Source organism: Dermochelys coriacea, chromosome 1 (genome assembly GCF_009764565.3).
Source record: "Dermochelys coriacea isolate rDerCor1 chromosome 1, rDerCor1.pri.v4, whole genome shotgun sequence".
NCBI classification, from domain to species: Eukaryota; Metazoa; Chordata; order Testudines; family Dermochelyidae; genus Dermochelys; species Dermochelys coriacea.
Window position 1 is genome coordinate 156420509 of NC_050068.2, and position 18660 is coordinate 156439168.

The 18660-nt window shown below is 43.1% G+C and overlaps 1 protein-coding gene across 3 annotated transcripts; it reads right to left on the reverse strand.

Moving 5' to 3' along the window:
- Positions 1-382: 382 nt before the first annotated feature.
- GATD3 (glutamine amidotransferase class 1 domain containing 3) lies at positions 383-15905 on the reverse strand. Of its 3 annotated transcripts, none has more exons than XM_043506502.1 (8): positions 15601-15905; positions 11808-11860; positions 10563-10676; positions 9964-10083; positions 4595-4687; positions 4042-4198; positions 964-3386; positions 383-749 (listed from the first exon to the last, which is right to left on the reverse strand). In XM_043506502.1, exons 1-7 carry the CDS (start codon positions 15694-15696, stop codon positions 3258-3260), a joined length of 762 nt encoding a protein of 253 aa, XP_043362437.1. In that variant the 5' UTR covers positions 15697-15905; the 3' UTR covers positions 383-749; positions 964-3257. The 3 variants fall into 3 exon arrangements, with proteins under 3 accessions (XP_043362437.1, XP_043362440.1, XP_043362438.1); XM_043506505.1 differs by lacking the exon at positions 15601-15905 and adding an exon at positions 15160-15221; XM_043506503.1 differs by lacking the exons at positions 11808-11860; positions 15601-15905 and adding an exon at positions 11230-11771 and having other exon boundaries at positions 10563-10678.
- Between the last annotated feature and the right edge of the window lie 2755 nt (positions 15906-18660).

The window sequence follows — 18660 nt, forward strand, 5'->3', positions numbered from 1 at the left end:
TAGTGCCATAGAAGAGGGGTACACACAGTCCTGTAGAAGACAGCACAACAGCTATCACAGACTGTAGGAGTTCTCACTAATCCTAGGAGTTCACTACCTTCTACAGGCAAAGTATTGTAAGTTTTGCAGTGCTATTTATATACTATTCTTTTTTAATTCCTGCACATGTAAGGAAGGCACACATTTAAGAACGTGTGAAATGTTCGTGTAAAAAATTCCTTTTATACAGCCCCTTCTTCTAGAGCTTTCCCACTGACTCAACATTTAAAGATAGTTAGAACATTTCATACCCTCAATAAGGTTCAAATCCTGCCTTCTCCCCACTAAGATAACCCCATATCCGTAAAAATAAGTTGATCCATAAATAAATTTACAAGAGAAACATATGGAAGCAGCCTTTATTTGTAGTCAGCTACATGAAAACATGTCTTACACTTCTATTCTTGCTCCTTTGATAACTGATAATTTCCTACATTTTCTGCACCCACAAACCCAGCATTGTAACAAATCATGAGCAACATAACGTTTACTAACCTCCACCCAAATGTACTTAATAATATAATTTGTATGTAGCTCTTGTTTTTAGCTTCCTGAGAATCTCCACAAGAGAGGATACTATTGAAGCTCACAATTTTGACTATTAAAGTGATCAACGTGAATAGTGCATATGCTTGTGGTGCAATTTCAAAACCTCAGCTCACGCCAGAGATGTACTTGACAAAAATGTTTTGTATTTTTTAAAAAATGCTCTAATAGAGAAAAGAAAAGGAGTACTTGTGGCACCTTAGAGACTAACAAATTTATTAGAGCATAAGCTTTCGTGAGCTACAGCTCACTTCATCGGATGCATTGAGCTGTAGCTCACGAAAGCTTATGCTCTAATAAATTTGTTAGTCTCTAAGGTGCCACAAGTACTCCTTTTCTTTTTGCGAATACAGACTAACACGGCTGCTACTCTGAAACCTAATAGAGAAAAAATCTCTTCCACAGGAGTACTTTTCTTTTCACATGTGCATTGATTAAACAAGATTAAGAACATAGTTTTTCAAACTGAACCATCTTTTTTACAGAAGAAAAGCATCTTCTTAAATCCCCACTGCTCTCCAGTCAAGGGTATAGATAGTATTTATGATACCTCAATGCGATATCACACAATAAACCTTAAATCAGACAGCGTCAGAATCTAAATGAAGCTCATTAGTTTAAATTTACAGGAACCACCTATAACTGAAACACCCACTACAATACATATATTCCCTGGAGCATACCTCATACATGACATTTTTGTTAACTTTATGTACAGTGTTTTACTGTAGTATTAAAACTACACACAGAAAATTTCTGTAGCCACATCAAAACTAGTTTAGTTTTCTTAACAGGGACAGCAGGCCTAAAGTCTAAATAAGAAAAGCACTAATAAACAGAAAAATGTATATTCATATCATTACATCTCAGAGTATGCGCTGGCAAAAATATCCTCAAAATCCATGTTGTAACCTTTTAGGATCATTGTCGTAATAGGACAAAAGAATTGGTACTCTTGAAAAACAACTTCATGTACATGTCTTAAAATTCCTGTTGATTAAAAAACACAGGGCAAATGTATTTGGAACATGGTACTTGTCTGTGAAAAGCAGGTGCTCATGGGGCACAAAGTTCTGTTATGTCAGCATTATTTTTCTGTGAATAGAGAGAAAGACAGACAACTTGGAGCTGAAAGAGAATAGAACACTATGCTGGCCTATAAAGGGAAAAGTTAATGAGGCAGGAAGAAAAATAAAAATAAGAAGTGAACAGACAAAATTTAGGAAAGAGATGGAAATGCTGAAAGTTGTTGGACTCTATGAATCAGTAAAGGCTCCTTCAAATGCAAATATTCTATGATTAAAAGAGATGCGGGAAAAAGGTAAAAGAAAATAACTAGACAACATTTAATTAATTCATACCTCATTCTTCTTTCATTTGATTGTATTTCTATGGAAGCTGCTCTGTTAGTCTGGAAAGGGGAAGGTGGTAACAGCACTGGAGTCAGCCTGTTGCCCATTGCTAGGCAAGTAACTACGTTCTGTGGAAGATATCTTTAAAATGTACAAGGCACTGTAGCTGATACTTTTTCCTTGTTTCAAGCCCTCTTTAGATATAAAAGGCCTATTGTGCAGTTAAATAAGGAGAGATTCTTCAAAATGCTAGGGCATTAACAATAAGGTGTGTCCTGCTGTTGGCGCACATATTTATTCATATTTGGAAAAAGCACACCTTTTAAAACAGAAAAAAGCCATGAAAAGAATATGGAAAGGAGGGCTATGCAACACAATGTTTTTAATTAATGTTGAGTTAACCATGGGGCATAGAAATGACTGTTTCCATTGGCTACATCAAAGCTGATCCTGACTTTTACCTCACGGACATAAGAAATGACTACATACGCAGCAAACTATTACAGCCTTGCTTGAAACACACAGATAAGTGAGTCCCTATTGTTCAGTCTCTTAAATTTCTCTGTTCCCAGATCCCGGCAATTTCTCAATGCCAAAGTTCAGACTGACACACCCAGAAAACTAAATACAATAGCTGTTTCAATGGAAGGCAGCCAGACTAGCCAGGGATGCATTTTAACATAGCTTTCCTCACAAAGAACAGCAGTCAGCAGTAACTTCACTCCCCACCTCTGAATGGCAGTCAATCCTATAGCAGCTGTATCTACTCTTTGCAATAGCAATTTAACTGGTGCATTTCAACCACACTATGCAGCCTCTGAAACAGAACTGTGAAATCTACAAAGCAATCCAGCCCTATGCTCAGTCCACTGCACCAGGCTACTGCTCCAAATATTCTGACTTCACAGCATTCATGTCATTCGGTTTTCATGTGCGTCCCTAGTATTTTTCAAAGGGATGGAGGGTATTTTTGTTGGAATAGTATGCTGGCTAGTCTCAGAACATTCTCACACAACCCGCACCAATTGTCCAAGTCCAAAAAATTATTTAAGTTACAGGATGCATTACCTTTACTCAAAGAGCCAGTCAGCAGACCCTTTTGTTAGGATGTGCTTGAAAATCAATGCATTTATGTAGCAAACATTTTTGCAATCTCTGAACAGAGCTGGGAATCAGACTGTCAACTTCATGTCTGTGGTTTATAAAAGTGCTAATGGGGCAAGCAGGGGAAATATGTTTCCACTGATGCATGATATTTCTGGTATTATACATTTAATTTCCTAAAGCTTACTATTATTATTATTATTACAGATAGCCACTTCATTTGCCTGTTAATTTCAGCACACCCTTTACCATGGCCCCAATACCATCAAAGATGTGATGTAATTCCGTTTCACACATAAATGCTGGGGTAGTAACCATCTTGTTATTCACATCTACATGAGCTTCGTGGAAGAGAGTTAAGGAAAACACAGCCAACCTAGTATTTGCAGATGCTGTCTGCAGAATGAAACACTACCACCTACATCTTCAATAAATATCTTCCCCAACCCCCAAATAATGTAAAGGTGGTCATAGGTGTAGCCTTGGAATGGAGATGTTCTAATTATTTTTTCAGAAATACCAGTATTGTATCAATGGGGAAAAGAGCATTAACGATTACATGAAAAGATGGGAAACTCCTTGCTTAGAAGTTAATGCTTCAGGGTAAAGATGTCTTGGTCACGGCTTTAGACTTTTGGAAAAAGAAAGAAATGAATATCAAACAAAACTGACTAGTTATGGGGTCCTTTTCCATGGATAGATTGTACTTGTAGGCCATTATGTATAGCACTTCTGACTTAACCGCTGCACTGGTTGTGCCAGAGGAATTTTCAGGCAACAACTGAGCACCATGTGTAAGGATTCAGCCACACAATTAACTTGATAAATCAATGGGAATAATGTTGCCTAATCCATATGTATCATAGTACAGTATAGTCCTACCACATTATCAACAGTTAAGCATCAACTCTGTGTATTTTTGCAACTATGCTGACTTATACATTAAGAATAGCAGTGTCCCTCAACACTTGGTCACGGATTATTAATTGGGAAAGGATATAGTTACTTCTTTTACACAATGTTTTCCTCCCAGTGCTTTAATGGCTACTGCAGTTCCGGCATAAGGCCATTTCCCACCTTCCTCTTCTTCATGTCCCACAGTAACCTCCACACCAGAGAGTACTTTTGCAGCCAACACTGGTGAAATGCAGCACAGGCTACAAGAAAAACGGAAAAGGTTACTCCAGTGAGACTACTACTTATAAGAATGAATTATAATTATGAAGATTCAAATGCACATGCATTTAAAGACATTAAAGTCAAACATGAAAAGGTCGTTTCTTTCCAACGTCATCAGGCTTTTCCTGGCAAGCAAGGTAAACATTTTCTTAGTTTCTCTTTCTTCCTACCATCTTGAAAGAAGATTTTTTTTTTTAAATGAACCAGTAATAAATGTAAGGCTGAATACATTTTTTCTAGCTCAAAGACTAACATCCACCCACTTACCTAGCATTTGTTTTATCTCTGCTCTCATAGAAATCATCAAATACACAGCAACACTTTCAATTGCTCCTCTAAATGTACTATACCCAATGCTCCTAGAATGTACATACCCAATGGGTTTCCCAGCTTTGTGGAACTCCTTCAGGACACGTTCAACCTCTCCATTCACTTTGCAATCCTTCCCATCCACAGCAAAGGTGGAACTGCCACAACAAGAAGCTTTCGTTAACACCTCAATATAATTCTATGACTTTATATGTGGACGCTCAGAGCAGCTCTCAATGGACATCAAAAATGGAAAGTGGATACTAACGCTTCACTGCATAAGTAAATTATAAGCCACAAATCTTAGTTTTAACTAAGTACTAAGTGTTCTAACATTTTGCAGAAACAGTATAGCAATGCTACCAGATTTTCAGATATTACCAGAACAGAACAAATAATTTCTTATGACGACAAAGCAAGGAACATCCTAGAAGAAGCCATTTCATAGAATCCTAGAACCACAGGGTTAGAAGCAGTGGTGAGCTGGAGCTGGTTCGCACCGGTTTGCTAGAAGCCCTTTAAATTTTCGTTCTGCAAGGGACAACCGGTTCTAAAAGGGCTTCTAAATTTAACCGGCCAAAAGTGGCGCCTTAGGTGCCGACTCCACAGGTGCTCCAGCCTTGGAGCACCCAAGGGGAAAATTTGGTGGGTGCAGAGCACCCACCGGCAGCTCCCCGCCCCACCCCCGGCCCGAGCTCACCTCACCTCACCTCCGCTCCGCCTCCTCCCCTGAACGCGCCGCCCCGTTCTGCTTCTCCGCCCCCCACCCCAGGCTTCCCATGAATCAGCTGTTCGCGCAGGAAGCTAGGGCAGACTGAGAAGCAAGCGGCAGCTTCCCGCTCAGGCCCAGGGAGGCAGAGCGGAGGTGAGCTCGGGCGGGGGCGAGGAGGGCCACCCATGCCACAGCAGGTAACCTGCGGGGGGGGGAGGTCCACAGGGGAACCACTCCCCGCCCCAGCTCACCTCCGCCACCCTCGACCTGAGCGCGAAGCCGCCGCCTGCTTCTCAGCCCTCCCAGGCTTCCCGCCAAACGGCTGATTCGCGGGAAGCCGGGGAGGGGGTGGAGAAGCAGAGCAGGGTGGCGCGTTCAGGGGAGGAGGCGGAGTGGAGGTGAGCTGGGGCCGGCGCGGGGCGGGGAGCTGCCGGTGGGTGCTCTGCACCCACCAATTTTCCCCATGGATGCTCCAGCCCCAGAGCACCCAGGGAGTCGGCGCCTAAGGCGCCACTTTTGATGTGATCACTGGGGGGAGCAGCTGCTCCCCCGCCCTAGGAGCCAGAGGGACCTACCGGAGGCTTCCTGGGAGCTGCCCCAGGTAAGCACTGCTGGGACTCCCCACCTCGCCCCCCCGGCAGGTGCCTCTGGCTCTTAGGGGTGGGGTGGGGACCCACTACTGTGTCCCACGAGACTCTCCTGCCCCGTTCTGGGGGCAGTCAGGGGACAGGGGAGGAGGGTGGATGGGGCAGAGGTCCAGGGGTGGCGTCAAGGAACGTGGGGGGGTTGGATGGGGCAGGAGTCCTGGGGGGCGGGGGTTGGCAACGACCCCCTCGTGGGGTGAAGAGGGAACCCGTTGTTAAGATTTTGGCAGCTCATCACTGCTTAGAAGGGACCACAAGGATCATCTAGTCTAACCCCCTGCCAAGATGCAGGATTTGTTGCGTCTAAACCATCCAAAATAGATGTTTAAAAAAATAATACACTCAAATTTCTTAAAAGAATCAAAGAGAATAAGAAGACTAATTGGTCACAAGACACATGGGGTTTCACTTGGCTAATCCACGAACTTTTTGAAAGGAAATTATTTAGTGATTAGTTTAATACTATCCAAACACTTTCTATATAGACTGAGGCAGAAAGAAGTAAGAGAAAGATCCTGAAGATGATCTAAAATTAAAAGGTTCATAATCTTCACTACTTCCCTCTATTATGCCCCCAAAACCACCACCACAGAGAAAGGAAAGGGTTTTTTTTAATGTGGTGTGTAAGCACTAGAATTGCTGCCTAGTTTTGGTGGGAAATTTTTCAGTGTGGAATTTTCAGATTACAAAATGGCACACTAAAAATAGTAAGAATCATGTAGGGAAACCTCTGCCCACCCATCTATGTGCAGCACTGAAAATGTTATACTATGGGAATCCCCAAACAATTTGAAAGAAGTCTTCCTTAGCTCCAATGTGTCTCAACCTTTCCCAACTACTGTACCTCTTTCAGGAGTCCGATTTGTCTTGCGAACCCTCAAGTTCCTCCTCACTTAAAAACTATTTTCTTACAAAATCAGACATAAAAATACAAAAATGTCACAGCACACTAGTACTGAAAAATTGCTTACTTTCTCATTTTTACCATATAATTATAACTAGGACTGTCAAGTGATTAAAAAATTAAGCGGGATTAACTGCACTGTTAAACAATAATAGAATACCATTTATTTAAAGATTTTTGGATGTTTTCTACATTTTTAAATATATTGATTTCAATTACAACACAGAATACAAAGTGTACAGTGCTCACTTTATATTGGTATTTTTGATTACAAATATTTGCACTGTAAAAAACCAAAATAAATAGTATTTTTCAATTCACCTAATACAAGTACTGTAGTGCAATATCTTTATCATGAAAGTTGATCTTACAAATATAGAATTATGTACAAAAAAATTGTATTCAAAAATAAAAAATGTAAAATTTTAGAGCCTGCAAAAGTCCACTCAGTCCTACTTCTTGTTCAGCCAATCACTTAGACAAACAAGTTTGTTTACATTTGCAGGAGATAATGCTGCTAGCTTCTTGTTTACAATGTCACCTGAAAGTGAGAAGAGGCCTTCGCATGGCACTGTTGTAGCTGGTGTTTCAAGGTATTTACATGCCAGATGCGCTAAAGATTCATATGTCCCTTCATGCTTCAACCACCATTCCAAAGGACATGCATCCATGCTGATGACGATTTCTGCTCTATAACAATTCGAAGCAGTGGGGACTGATACATGTTCATTTTCATTATCTGAGTCAGATGCCACCAGCAGCAGTTTGATTTTCTTTTTTGGTGGTTGAGTTCCGTAGTTTCCGCATCGGTGTGTTGCTCTTTTAAGACTTCTGAAAGCATGCTCCACGCCTTGTCATTCTCAGATTTTGGAAGGTACTTCAGATTCTTAAACCTTGGATCAAGTGCTGTAGCTATCTTTAGAAATCTCACATTGGTACCTTCTTTGCATTTTGTCATATCTGCAGTGAAAGTGTTCTTAAAATGAACAACATGTGCTGGGTCATCATCTGAGACTGCTATAACATGAACTATATGACAGAATGTGGATAAAACAGAGCAGGGGACATACAATTCTCTCCCAAAGAGTTCAGTTACAAAATTAATTCACGCATTATTTTTTAACGAGCTTCATCAGCATGTCCTCCGGAAAGGTGGCCGAAGCATGAAGGGGTATACGCATGTTTAGCATATCTGTCATGTAAATAGCTTGCAATGACAGGGGGACAGTGTGGCACAATAAGTAAGGCACTGGACTGAGAATCCAGAGACCTTGGTTCTGTTCTCAACTCTGCTACTGGCCTGCTGGGTGACCTTAGCTAAGGGCATGGCTACGCTTGCAGATGTAGAGCCCTTTGAATTAAACCAGCCTTAGGAGAGCGCAGTAGGGAAAGCGCTGCAGTCTGTCCACATTGACAGCTTCAAGTGCACTAGCATGGTCACATTTGCGGCACTTGCAGTGGCATTGGGTGTGGTGCATTATGGGCAGCTATCCCAGCATACAAGTGACTGCAACGTGCTTTTCAAATGGGGGAGTGGAGTGTGACAGGGACTGTGTTGCGGGGGAAGAGAGAGAGGGGTTTTTTGGGGGGCTGACAGCATGTCAGCATGCTGTCTTGTAAGTTCAGACACCAGCAGACCCCCCCCGCCCCACCCGCCTCTCTTTCTCTCACACACACAGCATTCCATAGTAATGGTTGCTTTGTCTCGGAGCAGACAAGCATGCCAGCTGTCAGAAATGGACCTGTCAAATGGCATATCTGCATTCCTACAGTGATTCAAAAACAATGAGAAGAGTGGCCACTTGACATAAGGGGATTATGGGACATTTCCAGAGGCCAATCAGAGCGCAGTAATGCAACATCTCATTCACACTGACACCCAGGTGTTGTAGCCAAGGCTCAGCAAACGTTATTCCACTTGCCAAGGTGGAGTACCAGGAGCGCTCTACATGCCTTGTCAGTGTGGACGGGTAGTGAGCTAGGGGGCCCAGGGCTGCTTTAATGCACTCTAACTCACAAGTGTAGCCAAGCCTTCACTCACTTCATTGTGTTGTTTTTTCTGGGCTCCAGCGGTGCAATGGGTTAGCGCACATTACTTATAGAGCAGTGCTGCATGGAGTGATGCCGAGGTTGTGAGTTCAAGCCTCATCTGGAGCACCAGTTTTTTTTTTCTTGGGAGGTTATGAAGCACTGGAATGGGTTACCTAGGGAGATGGTGGAATCTCCTTCCTTAGAGGATTTTAAGGTCAGGCTTGACAAAGCCCTGGCTGGGATGATTTAGTTGGGGATTGGTCCTACTTTGAGCAGGGGCTTTGACTAGATGATCTCAGGAGGTCCCTTCCAACCCTGATATTCTGTGATTCTATGACACCTACAAAAGTGCCATGCAAATGCCTATTCTCACTTTCTGGTGACATTGTAAATAAGAAGAGGGCAGCATGATCTCCTGTAAATGTAAACAAATATGTTTGTCTTAGCGATTGGTTGAACAAGAAGTAGGACTGAGTGGACTTGTAGGCTCTGGAGTTTGACACTGTTTAGTTTTTGAGTGCAGTTATGTAACAAAAGAAAATTTACATTTGTAAATTGTACTTTCACAACAAAGATTGCACTACAGTACTTGTATGAGGTGAACTGAAAAATACTATTTCTTGTGTTTGTCATTTTTACAGTGCAAATATTTGTAATAAAAAATAATATACACTTGGATTTCAATTACAACACAGAATAAAATATATATGAAAATGTAGATAAACATCCAAAATATTTAATAAATTTAAATTGGTATTCTATTTAACAGTGTGATTTAAACTGCGATTAATTGCGATTAATTTTTAAAATTATTAAAACATAAATCAATTGAAATATAAATATCATACTTTCATTTCAGTGCATAGTACATAGAGCAGTACAAATAAGCCATTGTCTGTATGAAATTTTAGTTTGTACCGACTTCACTAGTGCTTTTTATGTAGCCTGTTGTAAAACTAGGCAAATTTCTAGGTTAGTTGATGTACTCCCTGGAAGACCTACGCATATCCCTGGTTGAGAACCACTGGGGTAGACTATGTAAATTAACATATTTTACAAAAAGGCCACTAACTGTTTCCTATTATTACTGTCTGAGTTATGCATAAAGGATTTCTTTATCACTTTACTTAACTTGGCACTCACAGATTTTTAGCAGCTCCGAATCCACCAGGGAATATCACAGCATCATGGTCCTTTGTACTAAGTTTAGCCAGGTCTGTGATTTTACCACGAGCAACCCTTGCTGATTCCACTAAAACGTTTCTTGAAGAACAAGAAATAAAGCAATAAGAGGAATGAAGCCAGTGCATACAAGTGTGGTGAAACTGTATAAGAAAAGTTTCAGAGCAGCAGCTGTGTTAGTCTGTATTCGCAAAAAGAAAGGAGTACTTGTGGCACCTTAGAGACTAACAAATTCATTTGAGCATAAGCTTTTCTTTTTGTATAAGAAAAGGGTGTTATTTTTGAAGAGTTGAAAATAATAACTAAATAACTACAGCTGCTTCTGAAATAGAACTGGAATATACAGTACCCATGAGCAAGGAGTGAGATAAGGGGGTAGTCACAAGACAAAGAATCTACTTTTTTCTCACATACAAAATATTAGTACGCATAAAGTTAAACACTTTGGGAAAATTGCTACTAGTAAATATTTAGCACAGGGCATAACTCCTGCAGCACGTCCCTGTGGCACAAGCTCAAGAAGCAGGAATCATCTTGGGCAAATTAAATGTAGCTCTTACCTTGATTCAGCCTCAGCTGGTTGTCCTTTGCTGTGGTCAATAACATGCATCTGAGGAATATCTGGGGCATACATCTGAACTTCAGCTCCCCCACGACTCAGGTGAACCAAAATACTACAAAATAGGTAAAAATATGATGAAAGCCTTAGAAGAGAGGGAGTCTTAAGGAGCCAGTTAGAGAAGATTTTTATCAGGCTCTGAGTCCTACCAGAAATATATTATGTTTTGGAAAACAGTACTAACAAAGTAGCATAAAAATTGACTGCAAAGTGTCAGTTTTTAAAGAATGTATAGGGCAGTGGTCCCCAAACTGTGGGGTGCGCCCCTGCTAAGGGGATGCAGGGAACATTCGGGGGGGTGCCCGCAGCAGGACCTGGGCCAATGCCCACAGGGAGTGGGAAGGAGCACCACCCCACCCCAGCACAGCTCCACCTCTAGCCATAGCTCCTCCCCCATTCCCAGTTCTGTCCCCAGCTCTGCCTTCAGCCCACATATTCCTCTGCTGACCCAACTGTGGAGGGGGAGGAGGGAGAAACAGACAGATTCCATTACAGGTAAGGGGAGGGGCACGACAGGAAAAGTTTGGGCACCACTGATATAGGACATTTATTATAGTCTGTCAAGGTGGGAAGTGAGATGGAAGACTAGATGAGCTTCAGTTGTTACCTAAACCCCTTTGATTGCCGTGTTATTTACTCTTGTTACAGAAATCAGTACAGTCTTCCTTCAGAAATGTAAGAGGAGTCCAAATATCTCACGAAAGGGCATTAAGATCAATGTCCCCTTATCTGATATACAGTGTGATAGGTTAAACTCAATGTGAATATTAACAATCCTGGCACTGGAACTTGGCCCAGAAAGGTGATTATGAAATAAGTGAAGTCTACGGTCTTGCTTCCTAAGCTGGAAATGCTAGAGCAGCAGCTAGCTCTTGGGAGAGAAGGATTGTTGACCAATAGCTCATTGCTCTGGCTTAGCGTGTGGTGGTGATGGAGTCTGTCCACTCCTTCTCATCCGGAAGCATCCAATATGAGAACTTAAGGAGGACCATAAAGCTGAGACAAAATGGTGGATTTTCATGGGGTATGGAAAGAACCAACCCTGGGAGAAAACCACACACCATCAAGGCTCTTCCAGGGTAGTACCAACAGCCCTGGGAAACTGGAAATTAATTAAACAGAATAAAATGCTCTAATCATGTGAAGAATACATTTCTGGACTCTGCAGTAATGCAAAGCTGCTTACGCTGAGGCCTCATGGACTTCCGTACCATCATACACACCACATCCAGACAAGACCTGCAAAGAGAAAATCAAACACAATATTTCAGACAAAATATGTATTTTTCTGCATCGGTCTTCACTGCAGAAGATGTGGGGGAGATCCCCACACCCGTCCATTTTTTTCAGGTGATAAATCTGAGAAAGTTACGCAAACTGAGATGTCAATACAGGAGATTTTGGAACAAACTGATAAATTAAACAGTCACTGGGACCAGATGATATTCAACCAAGAGTTCTGTAGGAACTCAGATATGAAATTGCAGAACTACTAACTGTGGTAAGTAATCTATAGCTTCAATCTGTAAGATGACTGGAGGGTAGCTAACATAAGGCCCATTTTTAAAAAAGGCTCCAGAGGTAATCCTCGCAATTAGAGGCTGATAAACCTAACTTCAGTACCAGGCAAATTGCTTGACATGACAGTAAAGAACAAAATTATCAGACACATGGATAAACACGATATGTTGGGGAAGAGTCTTTTGTAAAAAGAAGTCATGCATCACCAATCTATTACAATTCTTTGAGGGTGTCAACAAGCATATGGACAAAGGTGATCCAATCAATAGGGTGAGTAAACTTTCAGAAAGCCTTTGACAAGGTCATCACCAAATGGTCTTAAGTGAACTAAGCAGTCGTGGGATAAGAGGAAAGGTCCTCTCATGGATCAGTAACTGGCTAAAAGATAGGTTTCAGAGTAGCAGCAGTGATAGTCTGTATCCGCAAAAAAGAAAAGGAGAACTTGTGGCACCTTAGAGACTAACAAATTTATTGGAGCATAAGCTTTCGTGAGCTACAGCTCACTTCATTGGATACATTCAGAGGAAAATACAGTGGGAAGATTTATATACACAGAGAACATGAAACAATGGGTGTTACCATATACACTGTAACGAGAGTGATCAGGTAAGGTGAGCTATTACCAGCAGGAGAGCGGGGGAAAGGGGGGGGAACCTTTTGTAGTGATAATCAAGGTGGGCCATTTCCAGCAGTTGACAAGAACGTCTGAGGAACAGCGGGGAGGGCCCTCAGACAGAGACAAACACCTACAAGATCTCTATCAAGCATTCTTACAACTACAATACCCAGCAGCTGAAGTGAAGAAACAGACTGACAGAGCCAGAAGAGTACCCAGAAGTTACCTACTATAGGACAGGCCCAAAAAAGAAAATAACAGAACGCCACTAGCCATCACCTTCAGCCCCCAACTAAAACCTCTCCAATGCATCATCAAGGATCTACAACCTATCCTGAAGGACGACCCATCACTCTCACAGATCTTGGGAGACAGGCCAGTCCTTGCTTACAGACAGCCCCCCCACCTGAAGCAAATACTCACCAGCAACTATACACCTCACAACATAAACACTAACCCAGGAACCTATCCTTGCAACAAAGTCCATTGCAAACTCTGTCCACATATCTATTCAGGGGACACCATCATAGGGCCTAATCACATTAGCCACACTATCAGAGGCTCGTTCACCTGCACATCTACCAACGTAATATATGCCATCATGTGCCAGCAATGCCCCTCTGCCATGTACATTGGTCAAACTGGACAGTCTCTACGTAAAAAATAAATGGACACAAATCAGATGTCAAGAATTATAACATTCAAAAACCAGTCAGAGAACACTTCAATCTCTCTGGTCACTCAACTACAGACCTAAAAGTGGCAATTCTTCAACAAAAAAACTTAAGAAACAGACTCCAACAAGAGACTGCTGAATTGGAATTAATTTGCAAACTGGATACAATTAACTTAGGCTTGAATAAAGACTGGGAGTGGATGGATCATTACACAAAGTAAAACTATTTCCCCATGTTTATTCCCTACCCCCCCGCTGTCCCTCAGACGTTGTTGTCAACTGCTGGAAATGGCCCACCTTGATTATCACTACAAAAAGTCCCTCCCCCCCTCCTGCCGGTAATAGCTCACCTTACCTGATCACTCTCATTACAGTGTGAATGGTAACACCCATTGTTTCATGTTCTCTGTGTATATAAATCTCCCCACTGTATTTTCCACTGAATGCATCCGATGAAGTGAGCTGTAGCTCATGAAAGCTTATGCTCCAATAAATTTCTTAGTCTCTAAGGTGCCACAAGTACTCCTGTTCTTTTGGCTAAAAGATAGAAAACAAAGCATAGGAATAAATGATTGGTTTTCACAATGGAGAGAGGGAAGTAGAAGGGACCCCCAGAATCTGTACTGTGGCCAGTGCAGTTGAATATATTCATAAATGATCTAAGAAAAGGGCGGTGGCAAAATTTGGAGATGATACAAAATTACCCAAGAATCTTGGGCCAAGACAGTTAAGTTCAAAGCTGACTGTAAAGATTACAAAGGGATCCGACGAAACTGGGGGTGACCGGGCAACAAAATGGCAGATGAAATTCAGTGCTGAAAAGTAACACATACTGGGAAAAATAATCACAACTATATGTACAGAACAATGGGGTCTAAATTAGTTGTTATCACTCAAGAAAGAGATGGATAGTTCTCTGAAAATTTTCACTCAATGTGCCGTGGCAGTTAAATAAACGAACAATGTTAGATATCACTAGGGAAGAGGTAGACAATAACACAGAAAATATCATATTGCCACTATATAAATCCATGCTATGCTCACATCCTAAATACCGCATGCAATACTGGTAACACAATCTCAAAAAAGATGCATTAGAATTGGAAAAGGTGCAGAGAAGGGCAACAAAGATGACTAGGGGTATGCAACAGCTTCCATATGAGGAGAGATTCATAAGACTGGGACTGTTCAGCTTAGAAAAGAGACGACTAAAGGGGGCTCTGAGAGAGGTCTATAAAATCATGAGTGGTGTGGAGAAAGTGAACAGGGAAGTGTTACTTACTCCTTCACATAACACAAGAACTAGGGACCCGATTAAATTAATAGGAAGCAGGTTTAAAAACAAAACAAGGAAGTTCTTTTTAACACAACACACAACCTGTGCAACTCATTGCCCAGGATGCTGCGAAGGCTAAAAGTGTAACTGAATTAAAAAAAAGAATTAGACCTATTCATGGAGACTAGGTCCATCAGTGGCTACTAGCCAAGGTGGTCTGGGACGCAACCCCATGCTCTCGAGGTCCCTAAATTTCCAAAGACCAGAAGCTGGGACTGGATGAGGGGATGGATCACTTAAAATTGCCCAGTTCTGTTCACTCCCTCTGGAGCACCTGGCATTGGCCACTATGGGAAGACAGGATGCTGGGCTAGATGGGGCTTTGGTCTGACCCAGTAGGGCCGCTCTTGGGTTCTTAAGCCTCACGCCCTGTGTTAATACAGCAGTACCTGGGGTGGGGATCCTAACAGGGGAGAGGCAGAGCATTTCAGCTCCACGCCTCTGCTTGGTGGGTGGCTAGTTGACGGAGGCTGGCATGAGCCTTTCCACGGTCTTAAAAGCCAAATAACCTGTGCTAATCGCGCAACGATTCCCGCGGGATCACCGCCCTCCGCAGAGCAGGGATCTAACGAGGCAACTAGCCCCGCACCCCGGCCCGGGCCAAGCAGAGGCCACCGGCACAGGAGCAGGCAGCGAGACTGTCACCTTGGGCTTATCACCCGCCCCGGGGGGCGGCTCCGCGCAGCTCCCTGGAGCTGCCCAAGTGGAAAACGCCTCCCCGTCGCCTGGAGCCCAGGGCCGCCCCTCCGCAGCTGGCGCCTGCTATGGGGCCCAGCCCCCCCGCCTGCCGCGAGCCCCGCCGGAGCCCCCCGCGGCCGGGCCGCACCCACCACGGCCACCCGGGCCCCGCGCAGGCGGCGGGCGGAGCCGTGGAGCGAGGCTAACCCGCTCGGGGCCGCCCGCAGCAGCCGCCGCGCCGCCAGCATGGCCGGGCTCAGGGGAGGCGCGGGCTGGACTCGCCGCAGGGGCCCGGGCGCCGGGCGGGTGCAGCAGCGAGTCCCGAGGCGTAGCCGCACAGCGCCGGCTAGAGGCGGGAGGTCCCCGCCCGCTGCCTGCTCCGTGCTGGGCCTCTCAGGGCACCTGCGGAGCGGCCGGGCCGGGGTGGGGGGGTCACAGCCACTCGTGCCTCGCCCCCATCCTCGCCCCGCTGTCCCCTCTCTTGGGGTCTCCGCTAGGGCCCGCCGGTAGCCCCACTAGCCCCTGCAGGACGGCTAGCTCCGCCCGGGGAGCGGGACCAAGCCGCAAGTGTGGAAAATGGGGACAGGGGGTGCGGTGGGGGGCAAGAGGAGCCTATACAAGCAAAAGACCCCCAAATGGGGACTGCCCCTATAAAATCGGGACCTCTAGTCACCCCCGTCCGGGGTAGCAAGTGCTAGACGCCCAGCAGTAGTTGCAGGATCAGACGCCCCAGCTCATCGACCATCCAGACCTGCCTTTGCAAAAAGCGCTGTATAAATTTAATGAATTTTAATCATTATTCACATTGAAACTTGGGGCTAACCATTCAGACTCCTCCTTCAAAAACGCCCCCCACCAAGACACATTTTCATGGGATTTACTATTAAGCTCAAGGGTGGGGCGCTAGGGCTCATAGGTGCTGTTTTCCTTGAAGCTACAGCTCCTGAAATCATGTACCTACAGAACCCCAGCTTTTTGGTGGGTGTTTTTTTAAAACAGAGGTTTCTTGCCTTCTTGGCTGCAGAGAAAAGCTTGAAAACATTAGCTGAACGTTCCTGCATTGTTCAAAGATTAGAAGACAAATAAAAATCCAAAAATACCTTCTTTTTTACATCTCTCAATTTTTGAACACTCAGGGTTTGGTAAAATGGTTAGTTCATTATTACAGCTAAAATAAACCCCGACATCACAAGCTCAGTAATAGGGTAAATGTGGCATATAGTGATGTGCAGCAAGAGGCAAAGATCAACACACAGACCAAAGATGTTAGGCCAAATATGTTCAACACCCCACTCTGCTCAGCCCCTCATGCAGAGGCTCAGGACCTCCTTCACTACAGCTTCTCTTGTACAAAATATTCTTTTTCCCCTCTGAAACCAGGAGACCATCAGTACATTTGGGGGAAAGTCCCTTAAAAATATTCCATGGATATTTTGTTTCTTATGCAGAGAGAGGAAACTCCACAGAGATGCTGCCAAAACCCTTGCAGCTCTTTCCCCCGCCCCCCACTTCCTGCTCCTTGAAGTCCTACCTACTAGCTTAAAGATAATAATTCTATACTTATATCTTCCATAACACTTATCAAAGCACTTTACATAGGAGATCAGAAGAGGGAAATAGAAAGAAAAAACACAAACTTGCATCAGCTTAAAGCTATTTTAGACACAAATTAGTTTAAACATTTTATTTCAGTTTAAGTATATATGGGTTTAGCTTAAATCTGTTTTTTACAGGATTAAGATAAAATATACATTCAAAATTAAATAAGCATGGATCTTGCATGGATCTAACTAAATTGGGTTAAAAATACACCTTTAAACTGGTGCAAGTGCGTGTAGACAAAGTCTGATCCTGCAAATCTGTAGGTAAGTGGGTAGCCACATTGACTTCAATAGCACTTGTGCATACAGTTGAGCATACACTAGTCTTCACAGGTTCAAGGCCTAAATCCTTTACAGTTGATTGCCCACATTCAAAAAAAATCACATAAACTGGGCTAAAGAGGAGGCCTAATGTTGGGCTTACCAGACTCATTCTGTTGAGCTTTCAGCATCACTCTTGTTGCCATGCTATATGGAGCACTTCACAAAACGTTATGGGACAACTTGAGCAGGACAAATGTTTATTTTGAAAGCTCTGTCTTAGCTCAGTCGAGGAATAAAGGAATGGATGACTGCACCACCCCCTATGCAGGGAGTGGTTGGTGCAGAAGCTGCAGGCTTCTTCACAGAGAAATCTAGTTTCATTGTGTTGCCTGCACTGTGTAGTTGCACAAAAATACTCCATTTATAAATGTAAATATTTTTGACATGGGTAATACAAAAGCATATCTCTCCCTCCACAGATGTAACCCTTTGTATTACCTTTACCAAACTTTCAAAACTAGCATCCAGGAACTGCCAGCACACAAATTTAGGGGCAAGAGCAAGGCTACCTTAATAACAATGTGGCTAATATTATATACAATTATATTACTTATATTACTTACACACACACACACACACACACACACACACACACAATTGAGATAACCGAGGTGGCCTTACAGTGGTAAGATCCATTTCTAGTACATGCTGTGCAGACCCATGGTAAACAGTTCCTGTCCTGAAGAGCGCAGTCTTGAGACAAAACACACAAGAAACCATAAGCAATGGAGCAGCAATTATGGGGTAATGTCAGGCTATGTAACCATATGCTGATACTGCTATCATGTAGAACTTTGTTCTCAGTCATGTAAGATTTCATGATTTTAACAGTCCCTATCCACCTATAATCCTTTTACCTTTCCTAACATTTGCTCTTTCCTCATTTATTTGGTTTCTCCCTTCTATGCAGCCTGTTCTCAACACCAAGGGACAGGCCCCTAAAACCAGCATTTGATTTGAGAAAATAAGGGTTTTTTTAAAAAAGGAGAAACAATCCAGAGTGCCACGACTGGTATGTGTCCCCAGCTCTTTCATTCCTTTAATACTTTTTATCTTTTTTGACATCTTGCAACACAGGCAAGACACAGAGACACCAAAATAAATAAATAAATAAAAGAGGCAATAAAGCAGCAACGGTGAAAAGATTTTTTGATGCTAAACAATGATAAACAATCATGTAGGAAGAATGTAAAACACCACCACCATGGCCAGTGAAGTGAATAGAAATGACTTGTGTCCTGGATAATAGTGGAAGAAAGCAGTAATTCACAAGAATAAGCATGGAAA